The following is a 21,682-nucleotide window of genomic DNA, read 5'->3' as shown; positions in this document are numbered from 1 at the left end:
ACTCCCACGAATAATCTCTATCACCTGTACAGATTGATAAGCATTCAGTCCATTTACCAGAGGTAACAGGAGCCTTTGCTTACAATATTAAGGACAGGTAATACTGATGAGATAAAGTAGTGTCAATGGAAGGCATATTTCAAAAGTGTGTTTGTATATTAAAGCTTGTTAACTGTGAGAAACTGTGAAAATTATGTGACAGTGCTCCCACTTCCTCGTAAGGAATGATGTATAAAGAGATTTGTTTTATTTCACTAATGCTTTATTTTATTTTCCAAAAAACACAGTGTGATAATTTGCTAATCCTTTTTACATATACTCAATTGAAAACAGCATCAAGACAATATATTTACAGTTTTACCTCATCAACTACATTGATTTTTGTAAATATAACACTGGTAGAGTTGTGGAATGCTCCAACAACACCTGTTTGGAACATTCCACAGGTAAACAGGTTGACTGGTAACAGGTGATAGTATCATGGTTGGGTATGAAAGGGGCATCCTGGAAAGGCTCAGTCGATCACAAGCAAGGATGGAGCATAAAAAAAGTTTAGTAATAACACAAACAGAAAAAAAAAACATTACGAAGGGGAAGTTACAAAGCCGTCACAATAGCCCACCTTTCTCTCTCTCTCCACCTGGAGAACTCTGGAACGTTCACAGGATCAATGGTAACAAAGAAAGCTGCAGGGACGGACAACATAGGTCAGGTCCACTCCCAACACCTCCCAACACCTCACCTCATCTCCGTCATCCTCATTTAGGCTACGCGTATGAGAGAGAGAGAGAAAGAGGGTGTGTGTGTGTGTGTGTGTGTGTGTGTGTGTGTGTGTGTGTGTGCGTGTGCGTGCTTGTGTGCGTGTGTGTCACCAGGAAGGCTGACTCTTGAGGCCTGCAGTGTTCTGAACAGGCAGCGTCGAGGGATGCCGTTGTGCCTTTGAGGTCCTGTCACCATGGGTCTGTAACCAAGGGTGCTCTGTGTGGCGGTGGAGACTGGCTCCAGGCATTTCTTATCCCTCCATTCCCATGATCATCCCTACATTTCCACCATGTTCCACAGGAAAATGCTCTGCTTTCTCTCTGCTTCCCAGTTTTGCGAGCCTGCAGAAGAAAAGAGAAAGAACCAGAGAAAGGATGAGTGTTTCTGTAATGTCAGGACCACATGCTGTGAGTGCAGTCCAGACAGCCTGCCACATACACTCTGTCCAGCTGTCACGATCATCACCTCCCAGCATCTAATCCTTACATCTGAGGAGCTGAAACCAGAAACTGTTTGGTATTTTTGCTTTAACAAAAAGAGCAAAAATGATTAATGGATAACCTAAACTGTTGCTGATTAATTTTCTGTCCATCAAGTGATCGATTAATCATCTAATCATTAAATCTCTAAATTTTTGCCACTGTAGTGCTCATAGTAAGACAGGACTGGTACTTTCGTTTCTCACAGCGAAGCCCTGTAGTGAAAGAAGGAGGGACTCTGTCAGCCTGTGCAGGTGTCGGTCTGTACAACGAACCAAGTGCTCCTTTTCACATTGTCATTGGTGCATGAAGACAGAAACATTCAAAGTGTACCTACAACGATCTACCAGCTGTGACATTTGTCTCCCTCCACGTCTCTCCTCAGCTTGACCATTTTTCTGAAACAACATTCACATTTGCACATTTTTAAAATCATTTATTTGGTCATGCTGCATCCCTGTTTTGCATCATCTTTAAACTAATACAAGAATGTAAAATATGAGAATTTCATGTTTGTTACCAACTGATGAGAGAGCCAGCAAGAACTTCCCACTTCAATGCTCACTTACTGACACTGCCAACACCCTAAAGGGCAAAATATGTCAGAGTTTTTATCTTACTTGTGAGCGCAGGGCTATTCTTACCTGAACACTTGCATGAGTCAGTGCACAAGAGACAAAAGAAACACACAGACTAAGCGAAACTTCCCTTTGAAACACGGAAACACAAAAACCACAGATACAAATGTGTGCGCCCACGCAAACACACGAGCGAACTGAGGAGAATGAATTAATGAAATGAAGTTAGGTTGAATTAGCTACAACGAAGAGATAAAAGGTCACAATATTTCTCATTTATTACAGTACGTGAGCATACTGTACACTCCTTTGACCTTTCGTTAGGATGTCAAACCCATGAAAAAATTTCATGAACACAAGTGCAAAGTCTTCCTTTTGTTTCTACAATTTGCTTCAACACTCTGCAGAGTCTTACAGTTATCTGGGGCTGCCCCTGTGTTCAGTCTTTGACAGGTGCCATAAACAAATAAGGAACACTGTGGTGTCAGGGGGGTGCAGACCAAACCAAATTCCAAATACGATCAATTAAAAATGCTCTCCTCTGCCTCTCTGTTTTACACGGGAATCAGTGGAGGAAGCAAGATGGTGTCACCCATGGTCCCAAAATAAATGCAGTAAATGCTCTAATACATGGAGCTCCTTGTGTCTGTTTTTCCTTCTTCTCTCAGCCTCCCCCCGCGAGCCATCTGAACCAGGAAGACAGCTCATTTTTTATCATGACAAGGCAAAATCCATGCAACCCAGAGCCATTTCACAGGCCAGAATGCATTAAGCAAGATAATGGATGGACTAGCCAAGCACACAAGGCCAAGATGTAGACGTAGCCTACAGCCACATTCATTGGGGACCACTGACTTATACGGCGCATTGCAGTCTTACTGTTAACATGTGAAAACACTGTATGCTTTTTTTAAGTTTATATCTGATGAAGTATGTTCACATGCCACACATTTGGATACAGTAGATGATGTTTGCACACTTTCCATTTTGTTTTCTCTTGCCTCTGTATGTAATGCGCCTTGTACTGTAAGCCCATTGGGCTTGGTCCTCATTGGGTGTATGACACTTTAAAAAGTATAGAAACAATTCATTTGTAAACCTCGGTTTGCCATATTGTTTCCATGAAATAAACTGTTTCCACTGTAAAAACTATCTTTTATTTGCCGAATAAAGTGTGGCTGGGTGCTGCTTTCTGTTAATGCTGCTCCAAACATTATTTTATACTAACAATGGATCAAGCCATCATCATGAAAACTTAAACTGAAGTAAAGAATCTGAATACAACAGCACAATGCTCTGATTAGCTTACCTTAGCTACCTGCCCAACAGGTAGGTTGGTGTTGGTGAAGATGACAAAGAAAACTAAAATTAAAATGAACACTGATCGTACATGTGTCTTAATGTATGTTAATGTTGCCCAGTGTTTCTTCGATATGTAGGCGACTATTTGCTAACACATTAGCCATATCAACTTCTGATGCTATGCTGTGTTTTAGCTCAGTGATGCCCCCATGTGGCGAAAAATAAATAAATAAATTAGTTAAATTAATTGAAGTTCTACTGGATGTGATAAAACTCCCTCATCTCTGTAATGTCGCAGCTCTGTGTATTTACAGCTGAGTTATCCTATTCAGCCCTGGTGTTGAGCTTCCACGGGGCCACTCTGAGTCGTGATCTCCCCGCATGAGCTGCGCGTGTGTCATCTCTGACGTTACCGGCCCGCCTACATCGCCCTCTGTCTCGCTCAGTGACACACACACGCACACGCACACACAAATACACAAACACACACACACACTCTCTCTCTCTCTCTCCCTCTCTCTCCTGCAGCTGCACGCCGGATCCACGAGAGGAGAGCCGCTCTGCCAGCGTCACACAGGGGCACCGCATCCGCCGCTCTCAGCGCGACTCCGCACTGGCATGGACACCGGAGCAGAGCGCTGACCATCCAGGAACCATGCCTACTGTCCACGGTGGCAAAGGGAAACTTTCTGTTGTCTGTTTTCTACTCCGATGCGCATATTCTCAGGTGAGAGGTCGCATGGAGTGTGGGATATAAGCCAATTTATAGAAAGCATGAAGAGTTATCATCCTTATTGTGTGTATAGAGCAGCATGGATGTGTCACTGACTGCTTCAGTGAGTATTTGAATGTTTTTGTCTGAGATTAGTGCATGTTTAAAGCCACCAATGTATGCACGTTATTTGTATAGAGTTCTTTCATCTGAACACTGAAATAAAATGAGTGGATAATTCCTGCAGTCTGGAATTATCCAGAAAAATTCTTTCAGAATTTTCTTAAAGGCGCTCAACACAGATGGAAGTGCTGAGGGGAGCCTGAAAATGAGCATAACTTCAGTAATTGCTGATACTTTAAGAATGTAACAGGTGTTTAGTAGTGCAGTTGGCTTGCATGCAGCTTGTTGCTGGTGTTATGATGGGTTGTGGTTTGTTTGGTCCCGAGGGATTTCACTCATCAGGGTATTGCACCAGAACTGTAGCTTGTGATGCTACTGGGGATGAACGTGTGAAACACATTGCACATGATAGTATCCATACTAATGGACCTGTAAGTGTAAACTGAGAACGCAGGCCTGACTTTAGCTTGATCGCTGCCACAGGGAGGTGAAATTCTGGCTGTCTGTGTTTATGTTTTTCATTTAGTGCCCAAGGCCTCATAACTGCCTTGTGGCTGTAACAATCAGACAGTTTTCACACACACTGTTTTCCATCCGCGGGCTGAGAGTGCAGCCACTCAGACACTGACCTCAGTGAGTCATGCATGGAAGAAGAGATGGTTTCACACACTCACACACATACACAGGCACGCACGCTGTACTACACACACTTTTTCTACTGTGCATACTTATACTGCACAGATGGCACAGACATACTGGCACATAGAAACAAGAGGCAAATCACCCAGATGAAGTATATGTGGAGGCAATGTTAAAGCCTTTACATTTTAGGTGGAAAGACAGTAAGTGTTCAGCAGATGGAGTCCATATAGAAATACAGAAATTCACAATAATGAAAAAGCGAAACAAGCAAACCTGACAAATATTAATGTGTGTGATTGCTGTTAAAAACAGGAAACTTAAACTACTAATTTTTGCTGCTGGATCATCTGTTTTTCACACAAAACTTACAGTCAGAATAAAACACACACCCACATTAACAGAAAGGACCAACACACCGTTGCACAGATGGGGAGTGCAAGTAATGTAAAGTATTTATCCTTTATCTTAATGCTTGAGCAAGATGGTCTCTGCTTTCATGCCACAAATTTGAATTGTGAGCTGAAATGTGAAGGGGGGTGGGGGGGGGTTGCCTAATGTGGATGGAAACAGAAAGGCGCTTGCAACAGAATCAGCATTGGTCTGGATCATCTGCAGCTGTGATTTCAAAGATATGACTCATCATATCTGAGCTTCAACCTCCTCACAGCTCTGTGAGGGTACTGTGTGTGTGTGTGTGTGTGTGTGTGTGTGTGTGTGTGTGTGTGACTGTGAGGTTTACAGTAAGATGCTACGCTGTGTTGTGACTGTTGTTGCAAAAAGGCGGGAAACGGAAGCTGATTTCTTTTTTTTACTGTCTATCTTTGTGAGGCAATGTGAAAATTGACATCTTGAACAATGACTGGTGGAGGATATGAATGAGTTCATGTGCTGTATGTGTGAGTATGTGTGCACGGCTGCATTTGCTGGTGAATGTGCGTAACTCTATACACAAAGTGAATGTTAGATGAGACACATGCTGCACTTTGCTGTAGTTTAGATGCTCAAATATGGTTTGTGTGCACAGTCGATAACGGCTCTTTCTCCATGCTGGTCTTGTCGATAGCTGGTCTTGTGCCTGCTGTTCTGGGGTCTTACCTTTCTGCGACTTTCCCTCTTTTACCATCACATGTTTCTTTCTGTTTGCACAGGTAACAAGAAGCCAACTCAACAGCTGTGCCAAAGATATTCTGGAGGTAAGGAATTACTTCAGTTTTTTTCATTGCTTGATTGTGATGATTTTCATTATAAAACAAAGTAAATAGCAGTTGAAATAATTCAGATTCATCTTTCATTAAATGTATCAAGTCATACTGTGAGTGTTGTTTTCAGCTTTTTAAAGAATTTGCATTTGATTATATATTTTTCCAACTAGATTGAATAGAGTAATTACAGTAGAGCATTGCTTAGAGGAGGAAACACCAGCTACAGGGCTGCAACTAATGATTATTTTCACTACTGATTCATTTGTTGATTGTTTTTCTAAGTGTTCGATAAGTCATTAGTCAAAAACAGCTCGTCCAAACAACTTCACTCTAGACACTGTGCTTCAATGGGTCCTGAGTGATACACCTGCTATTTGGGGCCAGGCTGGTAGCTGTTTGAGACCAGGCTATTTGGGACAAGGTTATTTTCTGCAACAAAATATTCTTTACAAAAGACAGACAGATAGTCCATTTCAGTGAGATGTCAGAAAATAATGAAAAATTTAAGTTTCTCAGAATCCAAGGTCTTCAAATATCTTATTATGTCTGACGGTGTTTGGAGTTTTACCTGAAACAGAAATACTGAAACTGTTAACTAATATTTAAAATAGCTGTTCATCATCTCATCAGTTAATCAACTGTTTTCACTCTTGAGCTCAGCTCGAGGTTCCCAGGTATCACTTGTGTTATGGTGGGGGTTCTACAATGCAGATGATCAGTGCTCCTCGGGTCCTCTCCTCAGTGCAGGACAGATAGCAGGAGAAGAGGAGGAGAGCAGAGATACAAAACATGGGGTGGGAAAGGGTGGGAGGAAGATAGCAACACATAATGCTCCACCTGGGACAGCTTGTTGTTGTTGGAGGAGGAAAGGGGTGAGGGTTGGTGCTGTGTCCTTGGTGACCGAGGGAGGAGAGATAATGAAGTGAATGGATGAGCAGAGAGAGGAAACACTTGCCCTCCAGGGCTTACTGTAGAGGATGGGAAGAGGAGGAGAAAAGCTTTAATCGCCTGTCAGGTTCATAAACATGTGTCATCTCATGAGCATCTTTGGGAACATTCCTTCCAGCAGACTCCATTTGAGTTAAAGACAGAGGTTGGCATTTTGGAAAATAAGCATAAAAACTCTAAACGGGGGCAACAGCTAGCCTGGCTCTGTCTGAAGGTAACAAAGTCTGCATACAAGTACCTCCAAAACTAGTTAACATCTTATATTTAGCTCTTTTAAATGCTTATAAAAATTGTGGTAGACTATGTCCAGCCAGCCAAGACATAGGTTTTTAGGTAAGCTATGCTAATCGGCAGCTGCCTGTCATGTTTCATGTAGCGTACAGACATGTGAGTGGTATCAATCAACTCATCTAAATCTTGCTGAGAAACCATCATTTCCAACATGTTGAACTATTCCTTTTGATCCCAACACCTGCAGTTGAGTTGGGTGTCTGTTACCACACATACTGATCTGCACTCAGCCCACCGACACACACACACACACACACACACACACACACACACACACACACACACACACACACACACACACACACACAAATCCTCAGACATTGGACCTGATAAAACATGACCTTTTCCAGAGCTCGCTCACTGTTTCAGCAGTCAAGCTACCCCGTGCCCTCCCTCACCCAGTGATCGTCACACACATGTACATAACACGCTGATACCCTCACATTATGACGCAGCTGAGGAACCAGATCATGCTAACATGGAGCATGAATGGTACAAAATCAGGCCATTTTGTTCAGCATCAATGATGCCTGGTTTGTCTGAGTGTGACTGCGGGCAATCTAATCAGCAGAGATTATAATCAGAGCAGGAGCAAAGACAGTGTACTGTGGATGCAGAGCTCGCTCCATGTGGCTGGTTCCCTGTCGAGTGCTGTGCAGAGGAACAAATAAGAAATTGGATAAATTTTCATAATAGTTCAGGTGTATAATCATGTGTAATCAGCACAGACTCTTTCATCCTCCCAGAGGGTGAGACATGAACTGTCACTGTCAGTCGGCTGTGAGCATCCACCTCATGTATTTGAAATATGGAATAATTTGTAATTTGTCATGTGTTAGTAAATACTGTCACTGTTTTAATATTGATTCAGGATTCAATTTGCCTTGAAGACATAGAGCAATAGACAATCATACTGATTGGGAGAGAGCAGACATGATTTTTGGAGAATATAGTCATGTGGAGGAATAGTGGGGATTTATAAAAGGATGGGATGTGCAGAAAAGAGTTCATGACTTCAGAGTTGTGGTCATAAAAAAGTGCTGCTGTAGCGCCACCTGTAGGTGAAATACCACGAACTTTTGGATATGTTAGTTGTTCCTATGTGCACATTAACTAAATTTGGTCTTAATTGTACAACGCACTCAAGAGTTGAATAACTTTATCTTGGGATGCAACAAAAAGTAATTGCAAATGTACATCATAGATTAACTCAGTATGAAGTGATGTCTTAAAATTGCATGTTTTACCTAAGTCTGTTAAATGAATATTGATAAGAAATTAGGAAAAGGAAGACAATCTTCACATTGCAACCCATTTTTTTCAATGAAGAAAATGAATAATCAGGTGTAATATTTATCTTCGAATACTTTTTTGTTCAGCGGTCACACAGTTAAGTTTAAACCAGTCACGTCGGCTCTCTCGGTGACCTATATAACCCCCGTCACAGCAGTGACTCAACAAAGGACCTGCAGACTGACAGTTGACTGTGCAGATGCTGTAACAGTGCTTCCTGCAGCTGCTCGGGGCTGATGGGTGGATGCTGTTCTTAGTTCTTTCCTTCAGAGTTCTTCCCAGAAATGTTCAAAGGATTCGATTCTGCAAAGTAATTCGTAATGTCTGCCTCTGCTCTGCATTCTTCTGTCAACTATTGCACCCTACAACTGCACTTGTGCTTTCAACTGTTGCACATGGTCCTGATGATTGCTTGTTGAGGCACGAGCCACCTGGTGTCTTTTATGTTCATTTCCCCGGGGCTGCCTTACCAGCGACAAATGTTTGATGAGCTATCTTGAGATTTCCACCTTTGAAAAGCGAAGAAACTCGACCGTCTAGTCACACTCAGACCAACCCTCTTGGAATGAAAATCATGCATTTAAAAAAAAAAAAAAAAGAAGTTTAGTAGATCATATTTTCAGCTCATTCTGCATAATTGGTTCACAGCCAAAACAAATGGAGCTGCTGTTGCATGCACCAGAGCAGTTACTTTAGCGAAATAGTAGCATTAATTTGCTCACTGAGTGAACACAGCTGTAAACAAAAAAAACAAGATCTGTGAAGCATAACAAAACTGATCAAAGATATAGCAGACACTTGAAATGACTGAAAAAAAGGTACAGTCAAAAAGCACACACTCCCACAACAACCATGTGACACACATCTCAGCCTGCAGCCAACACACAGACTCACACAGCAGAGACCAAGCCATATTTATACTCAGTCACACTCCCCCTGGTGGGGAGGAACAGTGAACAGATGAGTTACTCCTAAATGAAAGAATAATGAAGAAAGTTCAAATGCCAGATTTACAACGGCAGACGTTTCTGTATGTGAACACCATCAATCACAGTGACATCTCACAATTCACCTTTGACCCCCCGCTGCTGTCGCACAGGACATGACTCAGTCCTGGCCGTCCCAGCAAGCCTTAGGGGGTGACCAGGCCCAGCGGATCCTCTACAACTCTAAGGTATGCCTGTGTCTGTGTTGTATGTGTTTGTTTTTTATCTTTATATATATCACCCCTCTGATTTGACATGATTAAGCCCGCACACAGATCTTGGAGAGTACTACTGCATGTGTGAAAAAAGTTGTATAAAACCTTCTGTGGCTCCAGAGGGGGCCGCATGAAGTCTGATAAATGTCGTCAAGTGATGTCACTTGAGGAAATGTCGCATGGGTGCGAAGACTAACCTGACACGCCAGATTGTTGATTACACAGAACCATCTGGGAAGTCGTCCATGGAAACTTTTTAGCAAAGGGCAGTTGCTTTCAAAAAAATACTTGGCCGGTCATTGGATGAACCATCTGTCCATCACAGCCGAACTTCAACCAATCAGATCAACGAGCCAGAAGACTTAGAGGGACTCTTGCTGAAGCCAGTCAGACGAAGAGTAAAACCATTATTTCCATGCTCTTCTTTCAATGAGGAAATACTCTCCAGTTGTGATATAACTGATGCTAAATGAACAATCATGCTATAATCACACCTAAACCACACCTGCCAGTAGCTGCCAGTAGTTCCAAACCACAGCGTTCTCTGGTGTGATCTGGTGAAAAATGAAAATATTGAAAATGAAAAAAATCCGGAGGTGTTGAGGTTAAAAGATATGAACTCATCAGATGTCTGTAGCTCACTCCTCTTCTATACTTGAGGGTGGCAGCTTGAGGGTGCTTTAGTTAAACTAGCAGATGTCAACAAAGCAAGTTGCATTGTGGGTAATGTAGATGCCGGGTTTTGACAAGGAGGAAGAATGCAGTGAATCAAAAGGGTGACATCTCTGATTCTGCTGTGTCAGTTTTGCTCTTTTTTTTAATTGTCCAGAGTCTGTGGTTTTTGCTAACTGTATTTTGTTCTCCCTCTTTTCCAAGGAAGCAAAACTACCAAGTACACAACAAAGGCAAAGTATGTGTTCACTGACTAATGAGTTTGCTTATCTGATACATGCAATCATTTCATTAATTCTCGATTAATGTATGTTTTCCTGCCTGGTTTCTCTCTCTCTCTCTCTGTAAGGTCGGGGGGATGTTCAGCTGCGAATGACCCGTCACCCTCACGTGGCACCTCACAAATCGTAAGTCGGACATGAGGAAACACGATCCACCGAAGGTCACCAAACCTGAACTGGCGCTGTGGCACGCACACCGACGATATAATGTATCACAGACATAATTTATGTTTTCTTCTCAGCAACTTTTCCAAAATTAGACACAGATCATGAACATCATCGTCTGCACGGCCACAGGGCAAAGCATTAATGATAGAGGAAGGGAAGTCGACATATATAGAGCGCTTCAGGCTGCAGAACAAAGGTCAGGTCAAAGGTCAGCTAACATTCTTGAACGCTGTCAGTGGAGACCGATGTGCTCCTGTTTGTTACCTCTTTACATCCTCTTTTTAGTGTGAAACACATGTTCAACTATGTGTTCCACATTCGCACACAGCCTTTGTTATGTAACACAGCAGCCTTACTATTACTACTGTTATTACTGTTATTATAACAGTAAACATTTTTTAAAGAGTTTTTAGGCCTTTTTTCAATCTAGCTGAAATGTGTGTAGTTTTTGTACTTTAACAAGACAAAAACAACAGACTTCGAGGCTGAAAACTATGGACGCACCTCTCGGATGTTAAATGTACTGGGTATCGGCCATAATGTGACAGACCCATATTAAATACACTTTCTTTTACAATGACGCCAATGGTTCCACACAGTGGTGTGTACAGATTGTTTAATTAGTGAAAAACAGAGCAGCAGTATCAGAATCGGAGAAGCAGTCCGATCGGCTCATCTCTACCGACAGCCTGTGATGGTTCTGACTGTGCGTTTCTTACAGCATGCTTGCTGATGACCTGAAGCTGAGCAGTGATGACGATGACACTCAGAGGGTAGGTGACACTCTTCATCTTTGCCTGCAACCAGAAAAATCTGATCACATTTCAACACGCTTTGCGGATGATTTCCAAGTTGTTAACCATTTCTTTATTATGAAAGGTTAACAGTAATAACGTTTGCATTATTGTTTAGTAATGCATGTAAATGTGGATGACGCTCAAAGAGTGGCTGTTCACATATGAAGGCACACATGTAGGCTTGTAGCAGTGCTTTGTATGTGCATTTGGAACATTTCCACATTAATATATTATTTGAAAGTACTTATAAAGCTGCAATTAATGTCCTTCTCTTGGTTTTGTTTTTGTACATGTGTTACCAGAAGATGCTTGTTTTTGTAAAATAGCTGTGTCTTGTAATCCCATATGGGATGGGCCAGATGTTTTAGTATATTTTTTTATTTTTGCTGGACATGTCTTCGTGCTATTGTGCATGCTTGAAGAGGCAGAAAGACAGCGAGAGAGGGTTGAGAGAACAAAAAGAGAAACTGTATGGGAAAACAAAACAGAGACTATGACTGTAGAGTTTGGCAGCTCCTGCTGACAGATGCCTGTTTTTCTGGTATTGTTTAATGGTGTGTACACACCCATATGCAGTTTGGCACAAGTCTCTCTGTACTTGCTATTAACATAAAGACGACAAGCAGCAGAGGTAACACATCGGGTGTAGCAAGCTGTTCACTGCGCTGCCGCTGCTGTGGATGATAAGCTTCTGTTTTCTGTTTTGTGTTCCTGAAGGAAACTCGTGAGTCCGATTCCTGGGGTGAACACAGGTACTTCATTACAAATATCATGTGTGCATACTGTGGATGTGAGCTTTGGGTGTTTTCACATGACTGTTTGTCTGTAAACATAAGTTCAACTGTGTGAATAATAACAGAATGTGTCTGCTCCACTCGGCCGTGCACCCACGCTGACCCCTCTCTGATGTTTGTGTGTGTGTTGACTGACAGCCTGTCAGCACAGCAAGCGCACACACATGGCAGGCGGGTGAGACATTCCAGCTCAGACTCTTCAGGCTCAGACTGCTCCGCCGAGTCGGGCAGCAGTAGCCTTCACTCCCGGAGCCCCAGCCGGAGCCCAGAAGTTCCCCCAGGGCCTTCGTCACTCGCCAACACGCAGCCGCCGTGCAGCATCAAGGAGGTATCAACGCTGAGCCGCTTCCTCTTCTGCTCCCTATCTTCTCCTCAGTGTGTCGCTTATCTGTCTCCTCCTCTGGTTGTGTGTCTTCGGGTGAATTCTTGACAGGGAGCAGTGGCCTGGAGGCAGCTGACGGCAGGTGTGGGGGGGGGTGGTGAAGGAATGAAGAATGCATTGCGTGAGTTGGAGAGGAGGGGGGAGGAGGGGGCGTCATGGGGCAGAAGTAGCTTTGGGAATTAGTGCCTGGGTGTCATGTCAACAGGTCCGGTCTTAAAGAGGAAAGCCCTCAGGACGTGGAAGTCATCAGGACTTGGGGTCATGTTGACATCAACAGCAAGAGCTACCTTCTCTTTCAAAACAACCATGCACAGACAATGTGGACAACTTGTGTATCAGCACCTCAGATGGGTGTAGAGCAGGGTGGGTATGATGGGCTTTGGGAGGTGTGGGGCATTGAGATGTGTGCTATGTGGGGAATGGAAGAGAGACCTGCTCCTCTTGTATGAATGGAAGGCCCTGTATGACATAGTGGACTGTATCACTAAACATGCGCTACATTGGGCCCCTGTAGCGGAGGAGGGAGTGGAGGGTGTTTGGGGCGGGGGGTGGGGGTGTGCACACCATGTGTTTTTCATTTACGTGGACTGTTTAAATGTCTCCCAAGGAAGAGATGGGGGTTGGAGTTATGGAGGCAGCAGAACCAGAGTTCCAGGTAGTGAGAGAGAGAGAGAGAGGGAGGGACAGAAAAGAAGGAGGGAGGGCAGCCGAGACGGTACAAGAGATGCAGTGTCTTCTCTGGAAAGAGGGCGAGGGATGTGGGGACGGGGGGGGGGTCACTGTTTGACTTGAGGAGTAGAGGTTTAATTTAGCCTCTGCTCAGCGAAGAGAGAAAAAGAGAACGTGAGAGAAGGAAAGAAGTTCGCTCTCCAGCCGTGAGTATCCTCTTCCTTTTTTTTTTTTTTTTTTGCTTGAGTAAAAACTCCTGCTTTCCCTTGTGTTCTGCTCATTCTTACCATTACCAAACCAGTCGTTAAGCAAACATCAAGTGAGTCATTTGGCATAATTGGATGGGGGTTGAGCTTCTGTAAGCACAGATGTGGACTGTGAGACCATGAAGTGAGTAGGCTATTGAAAGGAGGTTATAATGTCAGTTGGATTTTCTTATTGAGCAAACACATTTTAGACATGAGTCACGATCCAGGTTTGTCATTTGGAGTTTGAATTGTTTTCGTGGCAGCTGAGGTGTTTGTTGTGTGCAGTGAATGTAGTGCGTTTTAGATGGTCCTTTTACAGTGTGACAGTGTTGTGGTATGTGCACACACACACGCCAGTATGTGTCATTCCTCTCAGGGTTAAATGTAAAGCTAAGGTATCGTGCCTTCTCTCACACCTACTGCCATCTCTTTTCATCTAGTTTTAATTCTTAATGAGTGTATAAAAAGACGTGTGCAGTGGTGAAATGCCCAAAGTACTTTACTTACCTACTGTACCTGAGAACAAGAGGAGGAGTATTTCCGTTTTCTGTTACTTCATACTTCTTCTTCTTCACTACATTTCTATTTACAGTTCAGAGCTTAAGATACCCAATTTTTCAACTTTCAAATGGTCAACTTTTAAATTTTGATGCACATTTCCTGCATCACATCATTTTACTGAATAATTTAGTCCTTTATTTAAAAAGAAAACACCAGCGCAGTAAGACTGTTTGAGCCTTTTTCAAATCAGTTTGTTTCAAATATTTGCTAAAATCAAGTTTCAGTTTTCATAATTCCAGTACAGAGATACAATATATGCTTTCTTATTTCAAGATACAGTTACCTCTTTAGGTTAGGTTCATTTGAATTAAGCAGAAAACACAATTTAACAGATAGACATACTATTACTGGACAGATCTGATTTTAAAGAATAGCCAGAATTGTCTTTATAGTACATATATAACATATGAAGTTGTTGAAATTTTGCTGCAATAAAATGCCACTTACACATGAATACATCACTAATATATTTTCTATATATAACTGCTTTTGATATTTTAAGTCAATTTTCTTGAAAATACTTGACTCAGATTTTTAATGTGGGTCTTTTATTTGTAACAGAGTATTTTTTATGTTGGTGTATTTGGACTTTGTCTTAAGAAAGGATCTATGTAGACTTCTTCCACCACCGCACATGCATGCCAAGATTCATTTTAAATTCATCCAATTTATGACTGATATTTAACATTTTTTTTGTCTCTTCTTCTGTGCTTTCTTAAGACTGACCACCCCTCTGCTGCCCAGTGGCAGCTGGATAAATGGCTGAAGAAAAAATCTGCCCGCAGTGAACAGGATCCCTCCCAGAGCATTCCAGGGCGCTTTCCCTCTCCCCACACCCAACGAGCCCCATCTCCAGCCAGGTCCTGGGACAGCAATCAGGAGTACAGCCCCAGCCAAAGCCCTATTCTCAGCCCACAGTTCCATTACAGTGACAACAACAGCCCCCTACCCAGTCCTGGTTACAGCTACTGCCCCAGCCCCAGCCCATTCACCAGCACCTGCCCAAGTCCCAGCCCTAGCCCAAGGCACAGCCCGATCCCCAGTCCAGCTCCAAGTGTTTGCCCCAGTCCGCATGGGAGCCGTAGCCCTAGCCCTATACTTAGAGACCCTCCAAGAAGCCCCAGTCCCAGCCTGCCTGCTCCTCCTTCCAGGGTTCGTCACTACCCTGAGGCTCAGAGTCAGAACCAAACACAAAGCTTAACAACCACTCCCCACAGGACAAAAATTAGGTCATGGATTGCCCCATTGCCCAACACTGACACCAAGTGCAAACCTACAAACACCACTCATCGTCAGCCAGCTCATCAGCACAAGCCCAAGCCTCGGCCCACGCAGAATCAAGACCAAAGCAAGTCCAAGGCCTCTGCTGCTCTGAACTCTAACCAGAGTCACAGCCTCAAATCCAGACCCAAGCCTAACTTCCATCCAAGCTCTAAACAGCCCTCTGAGGCTCCCAAAGCCAAACACACACCACATTTTGAGCAAAACCAGAGTAGCAGATCCAACCACAACTCCAACCACAAGCCCCGGCCTTCGCTTCCATCCGGCTCACAACATAGCCCCACAAGAGCAAAGTACTTAGCTCCCACTAGTCGTGAAACTAACGCTCGTCATAGTTCTCATCCCCAATCTACCTCCAAAGCTCCGACTAATTCTAGTACTGGGCTGAACTCTCAATCAAGTCCTAGCCTTAAACCTAGAGACAAGTCTTGGGAGGCAAAAGCGCCAACTCCTGTTCATGTTAACCATACAAAAACAAAGCAGAAGAGACCCCAGTCCAAGGAGCAAGAGGTGGAACACCATCATCTGGCCCGAGAAGAGGGGAGAAAACAAGAGAGAAAAGAGGACAGACATCGGGAAAAACACCAAGGGAGACACGAGAGAAAGGAAGACAGGAGGCTGGCGGAGGAGCAGCTGCTGAGACGTCCCTGGATCCAGAGTTCGGCAGACGAGGAGGAGGAGGAGGAAGAGGAGGAGCGAGTGATAGAGAGGCAGAGGAAGAAGAGAGAGGAGACAGCAAGAGGGGAAAACAGCAGGAGGAGGGAGCAGCAACATAGACACGAATGGCAAACAGTCCAGGCCAAACAGAGACTGCCTACCAACAGCGATCGACACCGCCCTCAAGACGACTCGCGCCACAAGGGGCGGACAAGAAAGGGAGACAGGAGTGAGGAGGAGAGAGAAGACCGTTCGCCTCCTCCGTCACGTTCCCCAACTCCTCACAGACCATCCTCCTCATCCTCTTCCTCCTCATCATCAAATTCAGATTCAGAGTCTGAACAACAGGTTGCCATCACCAAAGTTCCTGCAGACTCTACCTCTCACAAAAGACTCGCCAAGAGAGGGCAGCAAGGCTCAGGCACAACTGATGCCAACAGGCCAAAGGTGGTGCACCCCAGAGGGCCCGCCACAGGTAATCCAAGTGAAGGGCAGCAGAGTGAGGGGAAGCAAAAACTCTACACCCTGGTCCCCTTTGGCCGAGGTGAGAAGGCTACAGCACCTTCCCAGCGAGGGCTTAGAAATCTGGTGGTGCAGATAGACCTCTGTCTTCTCAAAAGGGTCCCGGACAGCGCTGCCAGCTCTACTGTGAACAAGCCGTCCTCTTCCTCCTCCTCTTCATCAACCAAGGACAAGCAAAGAGAGGCTATGAAACACCTGTATGTCCCCGAGACTGTGAGCAAAGACGGCAAAAGGAAACGCAAGGTATAAAACATGTTCATGTATTTACTTTTCCTCTTGAATTTGATGTCCACGTTTTCATGCATGTATGTGAGGCATGAAGCATCGATACAGGCTTGTTCTTCAAAGCATGCATGTGTGTGTTTGTGTGTGACCAGCTGGAGAATGGTGTGTCACACAGAGAGAGCAAGAGAAGTATTCCTTATACAAATGACCTCTCAGGCCGCACAGACTCTTCATCTCACACAGCTGAGCACACCTTTGTGACTGAGACCACACACAATGGGTGAGAAAACCCACCACTCCCTTTCAGTCATTATGTATTCACATCAGTGTATTTATATCTACATCCCATGTTATGAGTGTTTGTATCAATGTATACGTATATGGGTATGTTCACTTGCAGGTACTTGGAGGAGTACTTGGACAGCAAGAGGCCATTGACTCCCCTGTCTCCACTGTCCGACAGCACCGAGTCCACCAAGCCTTCCTCCAAAACAAAGACTTCAGAGCAGCATCACGTCCATGTCCACAAGAACAGAGACAAGAATAGAGATTCTGCTATAAAGGTAGCACAAAAAAGTACCTGTTTAGATCAACCCAGCTTCATTGCTTGCAGTTTGGTTTATTTGACCTCTTTTTGATCTGTGCACTCAGCCCAAGATGGAGGTGGAATGTGTAAAAGTGTCGAGACAGCCCCAAACCCCATCCGAGTCCTGGGGCCCTGCAGGACACAAGGGGGTGGTGGCAAACCATGAAACGTGAGCAGTCATATCAAGTCCACACAGTTCATCACTGCATAGCCCATAGCTGGATGTTTGTCAGATACAGACTCAGCAGACAGCTGAGAATCAGACTTATTGATGACATAAAACACTGTGACTGCGCTGCTCTTTTTTTCATTTCTCTGTGCTGCTGTCCATCCTCCTAGGCCTCACCATGCTGAGTACTACTTACATGAAGCTAAGAGGATGAAGCACCGTGCAGACGCAATGGTGAGCCCTTGATCATCGGCCCTGTTTACACCTGCTGTTAACATGCATGATGTGTGATCCAGTCACAAGTGGACAGCTCTACATGCATCAGTTCACACCTCACATCAGAATGCACCTCCATGTGTTGATAAGTTCATACTGGATGAGACAGTTTAAAATAGAGAAGGAGGATGCTCCAAAACATAAATTCATGTATATGTTTTTTGCTTCCTCTTGAGACTCTTAAATGGCAGTTTCTGGTATGTTGGTGCGTAGTTCTGCATCAGGGCCAGAATCTTCGATACCAACTAGAGCAGAAGCTGGTACAGGATGTGTTTAGCCTAGCTCAGTGGAAAAACTGGAAGCAGGGGGAAACAACTAAAGAGTGAAAATATACACACAAATATACACAAGTACATCCAAGAATCTCCTGGGCCAACAACTGAAAACATCTTTAACAGCAGTACCTTTAAAGAAATTTCTGTGACCTCACAGATGCACAGCTGTCTGTTCAGGGTTAGAAATATTTACCCAGAGAAAAACTAACATACGAAACCTAACATATGGGAATAAAGAGGAGGAGAAGTGCGGCGCCACCCAGTCGCTAGAAAGCACATTTAATGGAGCTAGGTTAGCTGGTCCCCTCTGTGTGTACGTTTTGTGCTAAGCTAGGCTAAACACATCCTGGATCTCACCACTGAATGCACAGAATTGAAGACCCTCTCAGATAAATGCTTGTTTATGATGTCTGAATGTCTTTTTCCCAGGTGGACAAGCTGGGGAAGGCTGTGAACTATATTGACGCTGCTCTCTCCTTCATGGAATGTGGGAAAGCAATGGAGGAAGGGCCACTCGAGGCAAAGTCTCCTTATGCCATGTACTCAGAGACAGTGGAGCTTATTAGGTGAATTGTGCAAGAACAGATACAAGTCATTTGGATTTGGACATAGAGACAATCAGATATACACATATCCGTGCGTTGGAGCTCCATTGTTAACAGTCCTGTGTCTTAAGGTACGCAATGAGACTGAAGAGCCACTCTGGCCCTGGAGCGAGACAGGAAGACAAACAGCTGGCGGTTCTGTGGTGCGTATGTCATCGCCTCTGTTTATGCCACATCTATCATCACGCTGAAGGACCTGCATTTTGGGGATGATTTGTGGTCCGTATGAGTCTCTTTGACTTGTGCTTGTGTGCCCACAGTTTCCGATGCCTTGCCCTCCTTTACTGGCAAATGTTTCGTTTAAAGAAGGACCATGCACTGAAATACTCCAAGGTTCTGCTGGACTACTTTAAGGTTTGTCTAAAAACAACAAGTCTGATGTGCCATATACAGGAAATTTTATTGTCGTTTCAATTTCTGGACAGTTTTTGGTAGATGTAAACATTCGGGTTTGGATGACTTTCAGTCTTGTTTATGGTGTCATTACAGAGTTCTTCCAAAGTGCCTTCTACACCACCCTGCTGGAACGACTGTGGGAAGTAGGTGGATAATAGCTTCATATCACACGCTCTTGAATTCATCTGCATCCAACAGCCACTGAACCTTCACTGACCACCATCACTGCATTGTGTTTTTAACTCCCAGGGGCACAGGAGGACCCCCATCTTCACTCTCACCCAATGCCAAACACCTCAGACAGGGTTCAAACGGGGGCAACAACTTACCCTCTCTCATAAGCATTCCCCAACGTATCCACCAGATGGCAGCAAGTCACCTGAACATTACCAACAGTGTCCTGTTCAGCTACGAGTACTGGGAGGTGGCAGACAACCTTGCAAAGGAGAATAAAGGTATGGAGGCTGCAGTGAGTCACACATTCAGTGCATGAGATGACAAAAAAAAAGCCTTTTGTTTACAGATTTACATGAAAATGCACCACATGTGTCAAATGAATGTGTTTCATCCTCCCCTTGCATTCCAGAGTTCTTCAACTACTTGAACACTTTGTCTGGGCCATTGACTCTGCACAGTAGCATCGCTCACGCGGTCCAATACACCAGACAGGCTCTTCAGTGGATACGCATCAGTGCCAAACTTAACTAACAAGGAAAGGATTTACTTTTACCTGCCCACTGGATCCCCAGGCCTTATTTAGAAGAGACAAAACTCTGGATCTCTATGCAGCTGACAGGACAGATGCCTCCTGTGTGAAATGGACTTGAAATCCCACGTAGACCCTGATCTTCCTCATAGGATGATGCGGTGTCCGCTATCTGGTTCTTACTGTGAGCAAAGGAACAATCTTTTCACTTGTCACAGATGAACTACATGCACTTTCTTCTTCATCTGTGGATTAATCTGAAGAGTTGTGTATGCTGTGGATTTGAAGTCTCTAACCATTTGCCAAATGTCCCGTGGTGACAGAAACAGGACTCGTTTGGACTCAGTTGTATGTGCAATTTCACGTGTGAAGCCTTTTTCATACTCTGGAACAAATCATTGTGCAGCGGACTGTTTCTCTGGGGCCAAAACAGGAGAAGATGCTGAAAAGGACCAACCAGTCATATACCGCTTTGTCCAAAGTGGGAAACTTGTCTGCATCTTTTCCTGATGATGTTTTTTAAGGACTCTTCTTTTCAAAAGTCTGATGTTTTCACTTGCTTGTGTTTTTACTGTGCAATATTTGAGGGATTATCTGTTTTTAGAAAAAAAAAAGAAAGAAAAAATGTTGCTGTTGCCAACAGTCATGTTCTCTTTATGCAAAATGTATTTTTGTCCCTGTTTGAGTGTGGGGTTATGTAACTGAATGAATAATGAAGTTGGAGGGTCACTCAGACAAAGTTTACTTTCTTGGCTCTAGAACTGAAGTATGTTTTGTTTAATTTCCATCTTCTTACAGCCCAAATGAGACTGGTAGCATCATGATAGAGGTGATGATCTCCTGGTCTTTATTTTTGGTCATTTGTATGTTTTAACTTAAGTGGGAGGGTTAAAATGTCATCTTTAGTCGAAAACTTTCCTCAGGCCATTAGCTCATCACACCCTCTCAAAATCTGCTCATCAAATGAAAGATGTGGGCAGTGATTCGAAGCTATCGGCGCGTGACATTTCGCACATACAGTAAGCTACTCTTTGATACTGTGACTGTTGCACAATTTCCAGTAATTATTTATGAACAAGGATGCTCCCCATCCACAAGTGATGCTGTGTCCTCAGGTGCCTTTTCCATCTGAGGCGCTCAGAGAAGCTCCCGAGCCTCTGACTGAACACCCTGCTCTTATTGCCTCACTGTGTCTTTTCTGTTCAATTATATTGTCAGGGAAGGTATATTGGCAGGGTGTGTTTTAAATCAATTGCTCATGCCTGAATATATTGAGGCATTTCTCTTGGAAAGGAAGAGAGTCCTATATGTCGTTTGTCTTTCTCTGGCTGTCACTAACACAAACACAAACACACATACACATACACACACCACAGGCGTCAGTGACTGTGTGTGAGTCAGACCGATTACTCAGTCCAGTTGTGCAGAGATCCTCCTCTCTCTACACACTCACGCATCATTCTCTGACTCTCCATCACTGCAACTACTTCCTGCTGCACCGACTGAGAAGTCGCGCATGAAACTTCAGCATCTGATGTCTGGTACCATAGCAACAGAGAACAACCAATAAGGGGGCTCATCGGGACACGACAAGCCTTGGGTCAATAGCATCCTGGCTTCTTTGATTCTGTGAAATGAGGTCTGTTGCAAACTATTCCAGCGGCAGACTGTAGACGTTTTTTCCTCTATTCCTGCACTATGACCTACTTTACCCCACTGTCCTCAACTCAAAGGTGACTGTTATGTATGAGGCAGACCAACAGATTTGAAGTCAAGTGAGCCAGTCTCAAAAAGCCAGCAGATCACGTGTCTATCAGTCCAGGTCAAATGAGGCGCTGACACACAAAGCTGCAAGAGACACATGTGCAGATGTTCAGTT

At 44.0% G+C, this 21,682-nt stretch overlaps 1 protein-coding gene across 1 annotated transcript; it reads left to right on the top strand.

The window, feature by feature from the left end:
- Nucleotides 1–3,662: 3,662 nt before the first annotated feature.
- On the top strand, nt 3,663–20,515 carry aff3 (AF4/FMR2 family, member 3). The gene is made up of 19 exons (XM_076746226.1): nt 3,663–3,848; nt 5,747–5,791; nt 9,432–9,506; nt 10,410–10,443; nt 10,555–10,612; nt 11,376–11,427; nt 12,169–12,203; nt 12,384–12,573; nt 14,826–16,808; nt 16,943–17,070; nt 17,191–17,353; nt 17,442–17,545; nt 17,716–17,779; nt 18,526–18,662; nt 18,773–18,844; nt 18,962–19,055; nt 19,191–19,240; nt 19,347–19,552; nt 19,684–20,515. Exons 1-19 carry the CDS (start codon nt 3,777–3,779, stop codon nt 19,803–19,805), a joined length of 3,684 nt encoding a protein of 1,227 aa, XP_076602341.1. The 5' UTR covers nt 3,663–3,776; the 3' UTR covers nt 19,806–20,515.
- The last annotated feature ends 1,167 nt before the right edge of the window (nt 20,516–21,682 follow it).

This window comes from Chaetodon auriga, chromosome 13, assembly GCF_051107435.1.
Source record: "Chaetodon auriga isolate fChaAug3 chromosome 13, fChaAug3.hap1, whole genome shotgun sequence".
In the NCBI taxonomy this organism is placed as follows: Eukaryota; Metazoa; Chordata; class Actinopteri; order Chaetodontiformes; family Chaetodontidae; genus Chaetodon; species Chaetodon auriga.
This window is presented reverse-complemented; position numbering and strand designations above follow the sequence as displayed.